At 41.2% G+C, this 16,889-nt stretch overlaps 3 protein-coding genes across 3 annotated transcripts; 2 read left to right on the top strand and 1 right to left on the bottom strand.

The window, feature by feature from the left end:
* Positions 1 to 641: 641 nt before the first annotated feature.
* LOC115795896 (GTP-binding protein Rheb) lies at positions 642 to 10,959 on the top strand. Its single transcript, XM_030752026.1, has 8 exons — positions 642 to 937; positions 1,764 to 1,835; positions 7,205 to 7,272; positions 7,362 to 7,444; positions 7,549 to 7,605; positions 7,713 to 7,760; positions 8,191 to 8,272; positions 10,166 to 10,959. Exons 1-8 carry the CDS (start codon positions 886 to 888, stop codon positions 10,256 to 10,258), a joined length of 555 nt encoding a protein of 184 aa, XP_030607886.1. The 5' UTR covers positions 642 to 885; the 3' UTR covers positions 10,259 to 10,959.
* A 718-nt stretch (positions 10,960 to 11,677) lies between these two features.
* Positions 11,678 to 13,177, bottom strand: ly97.3 (lymphocyte antigen 97, tandem duplicate 3). Its single transcript, XM_030752027.1, has 4 exons — positions 13,087 to 13,177; positions 12,675 to 12,744; positions 12,217 to 12,339; positions 11,678 to 11,989 (listed from the first exon to the last, which is right to left on the bottom strand). The coding sequence occupies exons 2-4, from the start codon at positions 12,721 to 12,723 to the stop codon at positions 11,883 to 11,885; spliced, it is 279 nt and encodes a 92-aa protein (XP_030607887.1). The 5' UTR covers positions 12,724 to 12,744; positions 13,087 to 13,177; the 3' UTR covers positions 11,678 to 11,882.
* Positions 13,178 to 14,322: 1,145 nt separating this feature from the next.
* On the top strand, positions 14,323 to 16,750 carry LOC115796306 (gamma-crystallin N-A-like). Its single transcript, XM_030752639.1, has 4 exons — positions 14,323 to 14,385; positions 14,608 to 14,856; positions 15,266 to 15,411; positions 16,503 to 16,750. Exons 1-4 carry the CDS (start codon positions 14,365 to 14,367, stop codon positions 16,636 to 16,638), a joined length of 552 nt encoding a protein of 183 aa, XP_030608499.1. The 5' UTR covers positions 14,323 to 14,364; the 3' UTR covers positions 16,639 to 16,750.
* The last annotated feature ends 139 nt before the right edge of the window (positions 16,751 to 16,889 follow it).

The raw sequence follows: 16,889 nt of genomic DNA, 5'->3' as shown, positions 1-16,889 counted from the left end.
AATTTCAACTGTTGAGGTTAGTTTGTGTCCAAGCAGTAGGTCTGTACCAACATGTCCAGATAAAATGGGGGGGGGGGGGGGGGGGGGGGATCACGTGATAAATGACTGAGCTCAACCTGCAAATGAATATCACATTATATAATTAAATTAAATTAAGATAAATAAATAAGTAAACAGCTAAATGGACCCTGGAGCAAGATTTTGATCGGTTATTTTACGGTTCAGTAACCTAAACGTTTTTCATATTTTGCAGGCTCATTAAAATAAATTAAAATACTTAAAAATAATGTGATATATATAATTTTCCCTTTCACTGTTTTTCCCTGTTATATCTATGCAATAATCCACTATGATGCCTAATATGATTATTTTACACGGCCTCACGCGCGTCTTCACGAGTTAAGGACCATCATTCCTGTTCCGGCCCTTCCTGACCTTAAAGATATGAATGACACCGCACCCGACCACCCAGCACTTCACGAAACGTGTCGCAGCCAATCAAAAATTTGAAACTGGGTGTCGCTGTTTAACGAACAGCTACCTTATCCAATCAGAGCTTTACATGGCTCACCATCGCCCGTCTCTACCCTACGTCTAGCCAATCACGATGTAGTATCAATTACTAATTCATTACTTTGCAAAGGGGAGTGACGCAGTTATTGTAGATGTATAGATACTCCACGCTTTTCTCGTATGAGCTGAAATTACATTTTTTTTCAGTCTTTCACGCAAAAACAAAATCCACATAAACACAACAAAGGAGAGGGATTCCCGCTGCTGTCTGGAGGCTGCATGACCATTCTCCGCGTCCCTTGAATTTGGATGCCATTCCGGCAGGAGGTTGCGGTAGATCCCGAGGACTAGATGCGATAACCAGAAGGAGACATGCCGCAGCCGAAATCACGAAAAATCGCCATCCTCGGGTACAGATCCGTAGGTGAGTTTGGAACAGATGCCGGGGACTGCGGGGAAGGGGACCTAAAGGGAGCCCTCGAGTTGGACACGGAGCCTAGATTTTTAGCGGCCTTTTGGGCCAGTACAGGTCCACTATGAGAGCGCTTTGCGCCTCCTATAAAATGCTTAAATTATAGGGAGTAGCATCTGACACGCAGCATCTCAGAGCGGGCGAATGAGCGCCACCAGGTGAGACGTGGTTTTGCGGTGTGAGCACAAGAGGCCTCGCATAATGTGTGCAAGAGAGATATTGTAATCTATTTTACTGATATGTTTCCACTAGCCCTTAACCTTGATGCCATGTTAGGCAGTGCCATGCTACGCAAAAGGCCAGACGGACCGACGGATTTGACGCATTTACTTTGCGGTTTATTTTGTTTTGCGTAAAAGCAAAGAAGCGCAGAAGCGCAGCTTGTGTGCGGTTAAAGGATGGTGAGGATGGCAAGATGGCACACACAGATAGCACGACTGGAGGCCCAGGCAGCATGACAGCTCTAACTACAAACCCTGTAATGTTCCCACTGAGACGCGCGATGTGTTCATGGTTCCCCGCTTTGTAGTAACTTCTACAAATTCTAAACATATTTAGCAGTATTACAGTATGCTTTGTGTGGTGCATTCTGGGACGCTTCACAGGTATTATCTTTATATTTGGATTTTTTTTTTGTGTGTCATTCTTCGGTCGCAGTCACTCTTAAGAGACTGAGCCCCACAAAAACCATCACAGTGATGACTTCTGCTGATTTTATCTATTAATTTCTACAGTGACTTCCTTCCTTCAAAGGTAATTGTCATGTGTGTGTTTGCAGGAAAGTCCTCCTTGACCATCCAGTTTGTGGAAGGCCAGTTTGTTGATTCTTATGACCCAACAATAGAAAACAGTAAGTGGGGATTTTTTGACCTTTTTTTTTTTTTTTTGACACAAGCCCGGTTTTTACGTGAGGCGGCACATACTCGGTCCGTGTGCCTTCTCAGTCAGTAGTCGAAACCTAAGTATACTGGTCCTAAAGTAGCTTTTCCTGTATTATCCTGTCCTCTGCGTTGTTTCTTACTGTGTAGCAGCAGAGGTGAATCTTGAGTTTATTTTTATTTGTCAGCCCAGCATTACACATTTGTCAGTTTATCATTAAATGTTCTTCATAGTGTGATGAATAAATCTGGTGCATCTTCAAAACTGTGAAAAATGCCCATTACATTCCTCGCTATTTATCATTCATCATCATTTACAGCTTTTCTTTTCTCCTCAAGTAGCCTTAAGGTTGTTTAAACCACCTTTTGCGAGAAGGACTTAAACACAAGCCTTTTATGGAGTGACAGTTTTTTATCCTTTCATAACTGATTGATATTTTTCATCAGGATTATATGCACTGTTTGTAGTTGGGTGTAACATTAAAAGGACCAATAGGACCAGTATAGAATTTTTCAGAGCGATACCGATATTCAGTCATTTAAAATGCTGATATACTGGCCGATATTTTTTTTTTCTTTCAGACACGTGGAACATAAGATTTCCCTAGCATTTGTGAAGTGTGGTTATTTGTGGGTCCTCACTAAGAAAACATGAGAGTGCTGTTTAAAAATAAACTTGGTTTACTGTCACAGCAAGTTGTGGATTAACCATTTATGCTCTGCCCTGGTTGTTGTGTTTGCTGTGCCCTCTGCCCTCTGGTGGATAAACTATGCAAGATCAACACTCATAACACAGTTGAAGGGTGTTTCTCTTGTCTCTTATTTACTTTTTTCATTTTCATTCATGTATAAATACCTTTACTGATATAACAGGAAACAGCTAATATGGGCCAATATTAGCTATTTGCCAATCTAATAGAGCCCAACCAATATACCAGTGGGGCTGATATATTGGTTAGGCTCTATTTAATAGATAAACTGTGCTCTTATATAGAGTCCAAAATCACTGACACAATAACTTTCATATGCAAAACACAAGGGAGATTGATGATACTCTGCTCTTTCAATTGTAGTACCTCATGTTACAATCAGCTGAATGCATTTGTATGCATTTTGCATATTCCACTTTTTGGATTTAATTTAGTTTTGTAGGTTATACCAAGGTTTAGAGGCACAGCATGACTCTGTAATAACTGACCCTGTTATGAGCTTAAAAAGCAACTTAATTAATTTGCTGTGTGACAGTCTTTAATTTTGGGTGGCTTTACTAATGAATTGTTGCAGCTCTAATTCATTAATTCAATGTGTTTTATATTTTGCTCAAGACTGAATTCCTCACACTGAAGTGCAATGTCAGAGAAAACCTTGTCTATATGTCATTATATACATTTTAAATTATTTTTAAAGCTTGTATGATCAGTTCTCAGAATCTAAATCATATCGTTTGATAGCTTTATGTACTGATTGAAAGATAATGATTTGCAAGACTCTGCTGTTACCCAGCAGAGTGCAATGTTCCCTCTAAACAAATGTGTTCAAACACTGCAACAGCTGATTCCACCACTTTCCACACTTTCAACAGGAAAAAGAGAACTTTCTCTTGAGATATCAGCTGGTGCGCTGCTTGGTTGAGATAAAAATTTCTCTCTGATTGATATGCAGCAAGATGTCTTGAGCTAAGAATACAAACTTAGTTTCAAGATGATTTAAAAGTATCTTTTTTGGAGCGCAGGAGAACATGCAGTAATTAATCAACGTCCTAAGCAAACCTGATCCCAGACACTCCTGAGATTTGAGTCTAAACCTGTAAGCTGTTTCTCTTCTCCCTGGCATGTTCGCTTATATCCTGTACCAACCTATGTTTCTGTCAGGCTTTGTCTTTAACCTGAACATAAGTGCAGAGCATGCTGCTAAGGTTAAATGAGTTTTATTCAGGAGGGAAAAAAACAACAGTTCTTAGAGCTGGCGGGTGGCTGAGGCTGGGTTTCCACACGCTCCTCTCTCTCCTTTCTCTGCTCCGCTGTGACAGCGTTTCCAATCCTCCTGCTGCTGGCAGGCTGGAGGGAGGAAGGAAAAAGTGAGCAGCAAAAGGGATAATATCCGAATGAGTGAACGTTTTGCTTTGTGTTACCATTAGCAATATGACAATCAGCGGGCTGGACAAGACAGGTTTCCTCATATGTCTGGGTAACTTGAGGCATACGGGGACGGGGTTGACCAGAAAAATCAATTTTGAATGGCCCAGTGACATTGGGAGATAATTTTTTTGGATTCAGCTCTTAATGGGATGTTCTTGGTTGATAATCAGACTTTCTGACCCAGTGTGTAGTCTGTAGCAGGTGTGCAATGATTGGTCAGCCAACTGCTTGTTCTGGTCCAGTGTCCGGAGAAGAGCTGCTTTGGTGGCCCGCCACAACCGCTGATGAGGCGCTATGTTGTCTCGAGAGCAGAAGGAAGTTTTGGAAAGGTCACAAAGTGCACAACCTTAGAGAACCAATCTATGATTGTGAGAATGCAGATGGAGGCAGGCCGGTGACAAAGTCCACAGCGATGTGCAAACAAGGTAGACCGGGCACAGGTAAGAGTCACAGGAGTCCAGCAGGAGGTTGTGTAGTCGGTTTGTTGTGAGCGCAGACTGGGCGGGCAGAGATGTATTCCAGAGCATCCTTGGCCAGGGATGGCCACCAGAACGTCCTTTGAAGGAAGGTTATGGTTCTGTTTTGACTGGTATGACAGTCAAAGTAGATGACTTGTAAACAGACGGCTGCAGGGATGGTAGAGTGATGGCCGAGGTAAGGCTCGGTCTGCTAGGTCGTTATGACCAATAACTCCGCTACCCAGGTAGCTGCTCCAACAACACAGGCCGGTGGCAGGATGGGCTCAGGCTTGTCCAGGAATTCTGAATGGGAGAAAGCTGGGAAAGAGCGTCCAGCTTGCTATTCCGGGAACCTGGATGGAAGCTAATGTGAAAATTGAACTGGGTAAAGAATAAGGCCCACCTGACTTGCCTGGCGTTTAGTCGCTTGTCCAGTCGAAGGTAAGCCAGATTCTTGTGGTTGGTCCAGACCACGAATGGTTTTTCTGAGCCCGCAAGCCAGTCCCTCCACTTTTCTAGACCCAGCTTCATTGCCAAAAGCTCCCAGTTACCCCCACTGTAGTCCTGCTCAGCAGGAGAGTGTCATGGCTTGGGTGTGTGTGGCAGGCAGGATGGGACCCCAGGATGCATACTCGGACAAGGTTAGAACAAAACAGTGGATTTATTGTGACAACAGGGGAAAACAAAACTCAAATATACTGGAGCTGGACAGGTGCCAGAACTAATAGCAAAACCAGGGCGCAGGGACTCACACAGCACAGGACCACTGACGCAGCAACATCAACGACGCAACAACAGGCAGAGAAAACACAGGACTTAAATACACAGAGGGGCTGATGAGGGAAGAGGAAACAGGTGGGAACACAGGTGACGCTGATTACCTTAACTGGGGGAAGCAAAACTGAAGATAACAGACATGGACCAGACAACTATCAAAGTAAAACAGGAAGACAGAAGAGGGAGACAGAGATGCGGACTTGACACCAGGAAAACACATGGAACAAGATGACAAAACAGACACAAGACCATAAATACAGGGGAGACAGGGACAAAGGGAACAAGACATCAAAACAGACTGGGGACTGAAACTCAGGAAAATTAAAACTTAACACAAAATGCTGGGCAGACGGCTCAGGACATGACAGAGAGAGACCACATGGGCACATTTTACCCTCAGATTGTTGAGACAATGTGGCTCCTACCCCAGTGTTAGAAGTGTCGACTTCCACAATAAACTGCTTTGTAGTGTCTGGTTGTATGAGGATGGAAGCAGAGGCAAACAGCTGTTTCAGGGTCAAAAAGGCATGTTGAGCATCAGAGTTTCAGTGAAACGGGACCTTGGGAGAAGTCAGATTAGTTAGAATCAGAGAAATTTTGCTAAAGTTCCTGATAAATCGCCGGTAAAAGTTTGCACACCCCAAAAAGCTCTGCAGCTCCTTTCGAGTTGTGGGTTCAGGTCATTTCAGGATGGCTTGTACTTTAGCCAGATCAACCTATATCTTCTCTCTCTTTATAATGTACCTCAAGAAGGAAACCATCTCCACATGGAACTCACACTTCTCGCCTTTAACCGCATAATCAGCCACACTTCTATTCCCTTGCTTAAGGTTAAACATTTGCGTGCAGCAAAATTGGCCCCAAGAGTTTTTGTGAAAAACTTGCTTAAATTTAGCCAAAAAGTTTTCAAAGATAATGATTATTTCTGCTGCTAGCACTGCCCCTGAGAAGGCTGACCAGATGGTAATTTTTGCTCCATCAGAGTAGTAGGAGTGGCTGAGTGGTCTAAACACTAAACCACACTGTGTGAGAAATCCCCGGCATTTTCCCCACTCACCCTGCAAGACTTCAGGAGTCAGAATAAATCCTGCCATGTGACCAGCGGAGGTCTAGCTTTGGCGGCTCCGTCTTTAACCTGAACACAAGCACATAGCATGGTGGTAAGGTTAAATGAGTTTTATTCAATAGGGAAAAAAAACAACACAGTCCTTAGAGCTGGCGGGCAGCTGAGGCTGGGTTTCCCCACATGCCTCTCTCCTTTCTCTAGTCCGCTGTGACAGCATTTCTGATCCTCCTGCTGCTGGCGGGCTGGAGGGAGGAAGGAAAAAGGTGAACAGCCAAAGTGACAATATCCAGATGAGTGAACGTTTTGTTGAGGGAGCCAAGCTTTGTGTTACCACTAGCAATGCAACGGCATCGGCTTGAAGAGGCTTCCATCTTTTAAAGCCGGCATTTCAATCATCATGTTAGCCCACAGGTGAGTAACTTGGAGCACAGGTGCAAGACTATGTCGGTGGAAATTACTCTTTGGATCCGCCTCTGGGGGAACAGCCACGGAGCCTAAGCGTGCGCACACACAGAGGAGAGAGGAGAAGGGACAAGCCAGCCAGGAGGCAGGGACATGACAGTTTCTCGAATGTGTTGTCTATAAATAATCCCTGGATGGTTAATGTAAAGTGAAGCGTCAGCTTTATCAGTGAGATGCTGTAGACTGCCCTCTGTCCTGCTGTAGATAATATGACCCATCTCCAGGCAGATATCGACATTCCTGTCCTGAATACGCTCACTGAAATGGATCCATAACTGGGTTGTGTCTTGTATGTCTTGCAGAGAGGAATAAAGATTCACTCAGTTGGATTGTACTGTGTAACACAGTTGTGTTTGTCATATTTATGAGAGAAAAGAAATTTATTGCCCTATCTACATAAAAAATGTTTTATTCTGATTTGTGTTTTCTTTTATTTGCAGCATTTACTAAAATGATCACAATAAATGGACAAGAGTACCATCTCCAGCTTGTAGACACAGCAGGGCAGGTATGACACATGACTGCCAGTGGTTTTATTGATTTTTCTAAGTCTGTTGTAACATTACATTACATCTTCACTTTTAAATCCTTTTCCAGGATGAATACTCAATCTTCCCACAGACTTACTCCATAGATATCAACGGTTACATACTGGTCTATTCAGTTACATCGAATAAAAGGTATACAATTACCTCCACTTCACAAAACTGAGCAAAATATCTTTCATGTCCTGCGTAATGAGCTGGGCTGAAGGAAAAACAAACGTTCCTCTCATTTCTTCCAGCTTTGAAGTTGTACAAGTTATCCATGAAAAACTATTGGACATGGTGGGAAAAGTTCAGTAAGTACTACTTTTTATTTTGCTCTCCGAGCAACTCCAAACCATATGCCATATATCATGCATATATCATAGATGACAACACGGCATTTACTTTTGCCTCGATGCAGAGTTCCAATTATGCTCGTCGGAAACAAGAACGACCTACATATGGAGCGGTAAGCGCTAGCACACACCTAAATTGTACACAGTACAATAGGCAATGGTAGGTACGCACATGGGTCAGTGCGCTTTTTTAGTTTGTGTAATAATTTCTGTTTGGTTTCTTATTATCTGCGAGCAGAAATACAAATTTCTTTTGAAATACACCTTGCAGTACAGAGTAGATGTTAAGATCTGGTTCAGCCATGTCCCAAATGAAGACAGAAGCCATTTGCAGTAAGTTATGGAAGCAATACAATGTCCGTGTGTGCTTGTGTGCATTCACTGTATGCAACACAGAGTCAATGGAATCACATATACAAGCAGATTTCAAACAAATTTAATAATGTGGGTTACTCATAGGAGACTCTGCGGCTGTGTTTTGAAATACAGTATGTGCGTCTTGTTCTGACTCTGCTGTCGTCCTTGTGACTTTATTCTCTTTAGAGTAATCAGTTGTGAAGAGGGAAAAGCATTAGCTGAATCCTGGAATGCTGCCTTCATGGAGTCTTCAGCTAAAGAGAACCAGGTAGGAACTATCAGTGTGGGGGAAATAAATACCCAAATATGGTTACATTTTGACCAAAAACAATAAAACAAACAAAGGTGGCAGGTATAACAAGGTGTGAAGTTTACATGTGCTCCCTGTGGCTGTGTAGGTCTCCTCCAACAGTACAAAGACATTCATGTTTGACTGAATCCTATTTTGCCCACAGAGGTGAATGTGCCTGTCTTTGTACGTCAACCCTGTTAACATTTGGCAACCTGTCCGCATGGAGGCATGTGTGGATGGATAATTACTGACTTGCTTTCACTGTACAGCGAGTGTATGTGTCCACAGGATTTGTCATTTCTACACTTTCCATTTGCTCTCAGTGGAGACAAGCTTGCAGTGTATTTTCCTGGTGCTGCATTGTGTTTCAAATGACAGAGCATCAAGTTGCCAACTCCTAGAGCACTTAAAGTTGTGGTCTAGGTGACTTCAAGAAAATTAGGGGTGACCTAATATGACCTGACACCTCATTGTGATTTTATGTGAAACTTTGGAAACTGCATTATTAAAACTTGCACTTAATGTTGTTATCGCCAAGTATTACACATCATCAAAGACTGAAGAAAAGATGATGAGAGCAAACATCCCAGAACTACATCTTGTTCTGATATGTGCTGTCTTTACCGTCAAGATATATGAAATATGCAGTGACAGTGGAATTGCACTTCAATGTGATTAAAAGCATATTAATTAATCTACCAGATAATAGATGCATTTAAATGTGTTAAAACCAAGGAACCCAGATCAATTAAGCAGTCCGCACTGATTTATAAATCAGTTTAGGAGATAATTACTTGTTGCCCACAGTTGCTTTATACAGTATGAAAAGATTCTACTTCATTTCAGTAAAGTCGTGCAGCTGCAGGGCCATCGCATGACCTTCCACTATTTTTCTGTTTATTAAGTTACATGCAGATGATACCAGGCTGCCTCAAGGTAAACACAATCAATAGTACATACATCAGACTGGGTTCTTGTGATACGTATTGCACTAGTGTTGTTAATGTGGGAGATGTTGGATCACAGTGGCTCATCAATCCTGTCTGTCACTGCCTTCTTTCGTTTCCTCTTCACATGCACGATCATATGTCGATGGTTGTATGAGGGATAATTTGGGGCTCACTGTCTTGCCCAAGGATACTTTACCATGTAGTTATCAGGTAATATTCTTGAGTGTTCTGATTTTGCTGCTTTATATCAAATGTGATGCCTCAAAGCCCATTTGTATTTGATGTGTTAGCTGTTGTCATGCATTAGCTGTTTCAGAGCCCAGTGATTTGACAGGCTAAGTGTGAATTTAGTAGTCAACAATCAACCTCTGAGTTATATTCCACTTAAGCCAACCCAAAATAGCAGGTGTGCTTGAAGCACCCACACAGTCTGTGTTTCTGAGACCTATCATGTGGCATTTTTCATGGCCCCTGCATTGCAGTGTAGACCAATATGTCAGTGTTGTTTCCTGCCTCCAAGTAGACTAAATGTCATTAATGCATTTTAAACAATATATCCATAGCCAAAAATGTGCTTTATTCAGTATTCTTTTAAGGCTCACTATTTTTGCCACCAGCTTTGTCAGCAGAACCTAATAGTAGACAACAGCCAAATTGCCACATGTGAAATACAAAACAAACCATCCTCCTGTTTTTTGGTGGATATATTTCTCAACATAGAGTAGCAAAGTTCATATTCAGGAAGTCGGTAAATCAGCTTCAGATTAAGTTAGAGGCAATAGTGCTCAACTTCAGCACAATGACATCTCTGTTGTGACTAAAGTCTGTGAGGCTCCAGTGGATGAGGAGCAAATTCAAAAGTGGTGTACTGGGGCATGTGACGGCATTTTGTGTGTGCGTGATTTTTGTGCTCTCTCAGACGGCCGTGGAGGTTTTTCGAAGGATGATCCTGGAGGCAGAAAAGATGGACGGCGGCGTGCAGCCGGGAAAAACGTCCTGCTCCATGATGTAGAGCTGCCCAATCAACACACAGGACACTGCACTGGGATATCCCGTTACTTGAAGGCTAGCTGCCAGTTCTCCTCCACCTCAGCTGACTCCACCCCCAGGGTCCTAAATATCAAATATTGTCTATTTATGGCTCTGATTCCACTGTTATTTATCAGTATTCCCTTTTGTCATCCTTGTTTTTCTTCATGTGTTTGATAAAAGAAAAGGATGAGTGGTGGTTCCTTGTCTTACATTTTCCACAGCCCACCATTCCATCTCTGTGCTCGGCACTATTGCAAAACACAGAACGTCATGGATGTATCAGAAAAAATGTCTTTCCTGTATCAGAAACTACAACAACTGTAACTAAGTTAGTGGTGGCTCAATGAATCTTAGCTTCCCAATATGCAGCTTTCATTTAGGCCCTTCCCTGTTTAAATAACACAAGATAAGAGGATTATCATATCTGCCATGCATATGCTCGGAAAATGGTTAGATAAACACAGTCGTTTTTTCTGATACATCACCTGCTGTTTGATCCCGCCAATATACAGCTCTTTTTCTACTTCATCAACACACAGTACCCACTTCTCTGTCCCTCGGTTTGTTTTCATAGCAGTTACTGTCAGCCAAAAAAATTAAAAAATCTGCATCCATTTTCTAATGTTGAAAATGTACAAATGTTTTTGATTGTAATCATTAAAGCAAAAAGTGGTTATCTAAGCAGGCTGTGTTTTTGAATTATTGCAGTGGCTGTTCACTAATGAGTGTTGTCACCAGGAAGGCTGGGCATTTCTCTTTGTTTGCACCCTTTTAATGATAATTGATATGCTTGGGTTAAAAAGAGTGAAGTACATAACCCTTTTTGATTTATTTAATCCTTTGTGCTTCTTTGTAAAAGATGAAATAAATTGAAAAGGGTGCAGGATTCAAGCACAATGAGGATAATGATGTAATGATTTACTGCAAAGCAATAAAAGTTTGTTCCACCTCATTGCAGCATAATAACTAAATGCTACCTCCATGCTTTCTTTTTTCTCCAGGGAGTAGTTATTATACTTTTATTTAGTATTTAGTACTTGTTGATGAGCAGAAAGGCTACACCACTTCTTAGTAAAAGAAAAATAAGCATTTTTATGAACTGGCAATCATGGCGGTTTAGTCCAGGAATACAAATTTGAAGCTGTAAATGAGCATAATAGGTCCCATTTTCCCATTTAAAGATACTCGGAGATGGTGCAAGATTTTTTAGATAAGTTGCGGTATTTTAAAGTTGAACCTTAAGCCACCTGAGAGACTTTTTATTGCTCAAGAAATAACCCTGACAACCTGCTACAAGTATAGCATAGGTAAGATTTTCTAACACTTGCCTATTTTAGAATGACAGCAGGCAGACTTTGTTATTGGCTCTTAAAGAAAAAAAAATGTCAATACACAAGAATGAGTACAGGCATATGGCCTTTAACTATTTTATTTATTTTTCAGTCCATGGAACTTCAGAGTATATTTTTTCTAATAATAGCTGCTTTAATGTGTTCACACCTGGGCTCTCCCTGCAGCAGCTGCAGGCTGCAGGAGTCACTGGGGGTTAAGTGCCTTGCTCACATTGGACTGCAGTGAATCGCAATTTTCTTTGATGTTGAATTTTACAAGGTGTTGCACATGTCTTCACTACAGCACTTGATATCGATGTAGGCGTTCATCTTCAGCATTTCACAGCTCTCCAGATCCATGCATTTCTGGTAATGGCCATCTAAGAAAACGACATGAAAAGGTTGGATTTCCTTGTGTGAACATTTACACAATTCACACATTCTTGACGGTCTCCATGATTATACGAAGAATTTGTATCTCTGTTTTATGTGACCTTGTGCTGCAGAAAATTGATCAGTCATACTTATATATATATATAAAGGTAAATTACTACTTGTGCCCTTTTTCCCTTTCCATATTGGGGTAAATATAAAACAAGGAACTCACGTGGTGCTCTAAGGAAGTTGGCTGCAGCGCAGCCATTCTTGTTTGGTTTACATGTTTCTACAGTGAGCTCACAGGTTCCTCCAGCCTTTTTTGGGACACAGTGGTGGCAGTTTAGGGCTTCACCTGGAAACCAAAAAATAGTGAGGAAATTTCAGAATAAATTCTGTCACATTGTGGCTGAAATCTATCATGGGACAAAACAGCATTTGCAAGGATATTCAGAAGATTTAATAATTTAGATGTTAAAGAGGAAGGAGCCAAATGCTATGTTATTGTCTTGTGACCGTCACAAGTAAGTCAATTGCATGTCCTTCGTGGCCTTGAGGTAATTCCCCAAAACTGCTGGTTTGCTTAGGTTGCAGTTGACTGCAGCAAAGTCAGTAAAGAGAAAATGGTGCTCAGTGTTGCACAGCAGCAGAGGTTGTGTTTATACAGTGGAGAATCAGTGACAGACTCACCAGCTGCAAATAACAGGGCGACAGAAAGAGCCAAGACCAACAGCTTCATTGTTCTGTTCAGCACTGCAGCCTATGCAAGATAAAGCACAGATTTGATAACATGCACACAAAGTGCTTTCAAAACTTTAAATTCCACGTGTGGATATTCATACAATTTTCATTTTTAAAATTCATTTCAAGTCTTTCCCTGTACTGAGTACTGATTAAGGTCTTTCCAAAGGTGACTCACACGAGGTCATAAAACTGAGTTTAAATATATAGTTTAAATAGCCATGTGCTCAGACAATATTTACATTTAGCAGCACATACATGATCCCAAAATCAAGCTATTAAACATATTCCCAAAAAACCGCTGACAAGCTCCAAGCCACAAATCATATTCATCCAAAAGCAGTCTTACATACAAACATACCTTTCTGTATGTCTGCCTTGGTTTCTCCTAATGACTGTAGTGACATCAACTTTCTCTCTTTATATACCCTTTCATACTTTGCACTGTCATGGTAACATCCCATTAAGCCCTGTGGCTCTCTTAAGTCTATATACTTAGCATCTCACTCGCCCTGAGTACAGTGTGTTCAGGGGTCATAGTTTCTCAATCCTCAGATTCCTTCATTATGCAAGAGTTGCATGCCTTTTATCCACTTCTGCACAGTCTATAATTCATGAGAATTGCTAATAGCAATGTGCGTATTTGTTACAGCCCCAAATATATATTTATATAATAATAAAAACACAAGGAATAAGAGAAATAAAGAGTCACAGGCACATTATGTTTGTTTAAAGTGGATTATGTCCGACCTGTAAGAAGTGTAGTACCTTTATTTAAGTGCTCTTTAACCAGCATTTGACCAGACAGGATTTGATTCATATCAGAACATTAAGAAGGCACTGATGTGAAGCTGTTCTTGATAGAAATCTAATGAAAGAAAAGCAAATGGCTGAACACTTACCTGCTGTTAAATAATGACAGTAAATGACTTTAAGTCCTTCAGAGCTGGTGCTTATAAAACTAAGATATCTTATGTAGTGCAACTGATTACATCCATTCAGTTCTATCTATAGTTATGTCCAGATAAAAATACATCTATTCAGAGTTGAAAAGCTGGTCGCAAATATGCTTTACAACAATGCAGTACCCTGCATAGCATCCATAGATTGGCTTGTCTAACTCTCACAAACAGTTCATGTAAGACATTTGGGCTGCTCTGCTCACACTCTTGCCATTAAAACTAATTTTACAATGGATACTAGTCAGTACTTCCAGTCCAACTAGGACCACATCCCAGAGGACTGATTTATTGTTTCCAGTGAGCCAACCTTGTTCTTCCACCTCTGCTTTAACTTTCCCTCTCTGTTTTTGTTTTCCTCCCCATCTCCCCTCATCTGGACACAACCCAAATATTACTCTGCAACCCCCGTCTCAGTGCAGCATCACTCTCAAAGCCCAATCAAAGCAAAATCTCTCCGCTACCATTGTCTCGTCCTCCCAAGCCAAACTCCAATATCAGCACTGGCACATGTAAGGGAAACTGTCCATGTGGCAAAATATCTAAACCCCCCATTGTTGTGCTTTTGTTGCCTCTCTCTCGCGATACCGCCGCACTATGTGCTGTCCATATATATCTGGGAGTCCAAATTTTTCCACTCCTATACTGTGTGAGTATTTTGGAACAGCCAACAGTGGAAAATGTCTCAGTACTCAGGAAAGGTGAGTACCACAACAAGACCTTTCCCAAATCTAGGCTGGTGTTTCACAACCAAAGTTAATCACAAACACGTTCATCTTGATGACCTGTCCAAACTTTGATATTTATTGTATATCTGTCTGATGAACTGTTAGCCGTAAAAAACAACAAAACTTTTTTGCAACATCTTCGCTGTTTATTAAGAGGAAATACTTGAGTCTTCACTGTTACTGTTATGACACTAGATTGTGTTCTATGAGGGAAAATGTTTCACTGGGAGGAAGCTGGAGATCTGCAGCGACTGTGACAACTTCCAAGACCGAGGGTTCATGAACAGAGTGAACTCTGTCCGTGTGGAGAGCGGGGCTTTCGTCTGCTTTGACCACCCAGACTTCAAGGGCCAACAGTATATTCTGGAGCATGGAGAGTACCCTGAATTCCAGCGCTGGAATGCCCATAATGATCACATGGGCTCTTGCAGACCAATCAGGATGGTAAGAGTTTGTATGTGTGCGTGCATGTGTGTGGAAGATAGAGAGCGAGCGACCCCAGGGACAGACAAATATTTGGTTGGTTTAAAAAAAACAAAAAAAACAGGCAGACTGGCACATGTGTGGCCTCATTTGTGCACCTCTCAAAGTAATAATGTTGGAACTACTTTTGCAGAACACTCATATTCCAAGAAACTTTTAGGCTTTTACGTCTCATATTTATATAATCAGCTGAAAGAACTGCACTTAAATTTCATCCTACACATCTACTAACCTCTAGATTTCTATAGCTGCAAGTGTTTTGTGCCCACAATACAGCTCTGTCTCATAAAGGAGAAAGCCTTGGTCGTTTGCAGAGAGCTGGAGTCAAACGCTGTTGACTCAGTGATCACGCATGTCATTATCCTCCCAGCATGGAGAGCACTACAGGATGGAGCTGTTCGAGGGGGACAACTTCGCTGGCCAGGGTGTGGAGCTGTGTGACGACTGTCCATTTCTGCAAGCTCGAGGCTTGACCAAGAACTGCATCAACTCCATCAAAGTTTATGGAGACGGGGCGTACGTATCTGTGAGGCCATGTATGGTCTTTGATTTTGATGTGAGGGGAGCACATCAGACTTTCCAATATGTCCTGAAACATTTTACTTCATTGTGCTTAAGTAATCAACTAAACTTTGGTGAAAAGGCCCACTTGTGTGACCCAGCGATTACAGGGTCATTTCACACAACGCACATTTTCTCACTGGCCTTTTGTTGTACTTAACCATGCAGACGGTTACATAAACAGCTGTGAGGGCAAATTATCTGTTGGTGTAGAAAACAAACAGGATGGGTTAAAAGAAAAATAGAGGATAACATGCGGCTAAAGTCCAGTCTGGCTTTTACTTAAGGCAAACTTTCCTAGGTGCCAGACCAATATGTCGCACCATATTGAAACTCACACAGAAAATGTTAGTCTTTACCAGCATAACAGCAAACAGTTGTGTCATCGCCTTAAATAATTAAATGCACTCTCGTTATTTTAATAGGGACTAATTCTTTGGTAAAAAGTCAGTTATTTAAAAACTGTTCACAGTAAAGTCTTTCATTTGGTTTTGCATTAAAAACAAAAAATATCACAAAAGATTATATATATATATACACAAAACACTCGCTACATACACAAACACTTTGACCAAAAGAATAAATATGAATTTAAAGCAACAAAAGAAAAAATTTAACAAAAGATCAACATAGATAAAGATAAAAGGTTAACAGCTTCATTTAATCCTCAGGTTCAAATTCAGCAAAGAGCCTTTGATAGAGACAATTTGGGATGTCTATTTCTCCCACTTCCTACATCCTGCCGGTTGTCTCTTCAGCGCTTTATTGGACGAATCATCACACAACAAATATTACATTACAAAGAGAAAATCCTAAAATCAGATTTCCTAAAACCTCAGCAAATCCAAGCAAAACTGTCTGCACTGAGTGACCTCTGCAGAGGCAAAGGAGAAATTTATTTATTTTTTTTATGTCTTTAATCCTTTAACATCAACCAAATCAGAATATTGTCTGACAATGCTCTGTAAACTTATATTCTATTAATGAATTTATTGTTTGATATTGTTTGATGGATTTACTTTTATTTATTTACTTCTACTTAACAGGTGGGTGTTGTACGAGGAGCCTAACTACCGCGGTCGCATGTACATCGTGGAAAGAGGAAACTACTGCACACACACGGAGTGGCAGGCCGAGAACCCCAACATCCAGTCTGTTCGCAGGGTTGCGAACTACTTCTAAATCCCTCTCGCTATCGCTGTCAGTGTGACTGCAGGGAACAGTTCAGCTGCACTGTCAAGTCATCTCGCACATGGCTCTGTGGAGCTATAATAAAGATGAAGAAAATGTCTGACGCTGGTTGTTGTTTTATTTTTGTACTGAATTATTTAAAGGTTCAAATAAAGTAGTGATCCTACAGCATCTTCAATCTTATTTTGATTTATTGTTTTCTCCTTTTAATGCTCGGTCAGTGTGCAGCTCCTAACTTAAAC

This window comes from Archocentrus centrarchus, chromosome 17 (assembly GCF_007364275.1).
Source record: "Archocentrus centrarchus isolate MPI-CPG fArcCen1 chromosome 17, fArcCen1, whole genome shotgun sequence".
Taxonomy (NCBI): domain Eukaryota; kingdom Metazoa; phylum Chordata; class Actinopteri; order Cichliformes; family Cichlidae; genus Archocentrus; species Archocentrus centrarchus.
Note: the sequence above shows the minus strand (reverse complement) of the source record. Positions and strands in the feature narration are given on the sequence as shown.

Coding starts and splice junctions, on each gene's coding strand:
- LOC115795896 (XM_030752026.1), top strand. CDS start 886: ATGCCGCAGCCGAAATCACGAAAAATCGCCATCCTCGGGTACAGATCC. Junction 938..1,763: donor CCTCGGGTACAGATCCGTAG/GTGAGTTTGGAA, acceptor GTGTGTTTGCAG/GAAAGTCCTCCTTGACCATC. Junction 7,445..7,548: donor TCAGTTACATCGAATAAAAG/GTATACAATTAC, acceptor CATTTCTTCCAG/CTTTGAAGTTGTACAAGTTA.
- ly97.3 (XM_030752027.1), bottom strand. CDS start 12,723: ATGAAGCTGTTGGTCTTGGCTCTTTCTGTCGCCCTGTTATTTGCAGCT. Junction 12,340..12,674: donor CGCCCTGTTATTTGCAGCTG/GTGAGTCTGTCA, acceptor TTTGGTTTCCAG/GTGAAGCCCTAAACTGCCAC. Junction 11,990..12,216: donor CAACTTCCTTAGAGCACCAC/GTGAGTTCCTTG, acceptor TCGTTTTCTTAG/ATGGCCATTACCAGAAATGC.
- LOC115796306 (XM_030752639.1), top strand. CDS start 14,365: ATGTCTCAGTACTCAGGAAAG. Junction 14,386..14,607: donor TGTCTCAGTACTCAGGAAAG/GTGAGTACCACA, acceptor TTATGACACTAG/ATTGTGTTCTATGAGGGAAA. Junction 14,857..15,265: donor CTTGCAGACCAATCAGGATG/GTAAGAGTTTGT, acceptor TTATCCTCCCAG/CATGGAGAGCACTACAGGAT.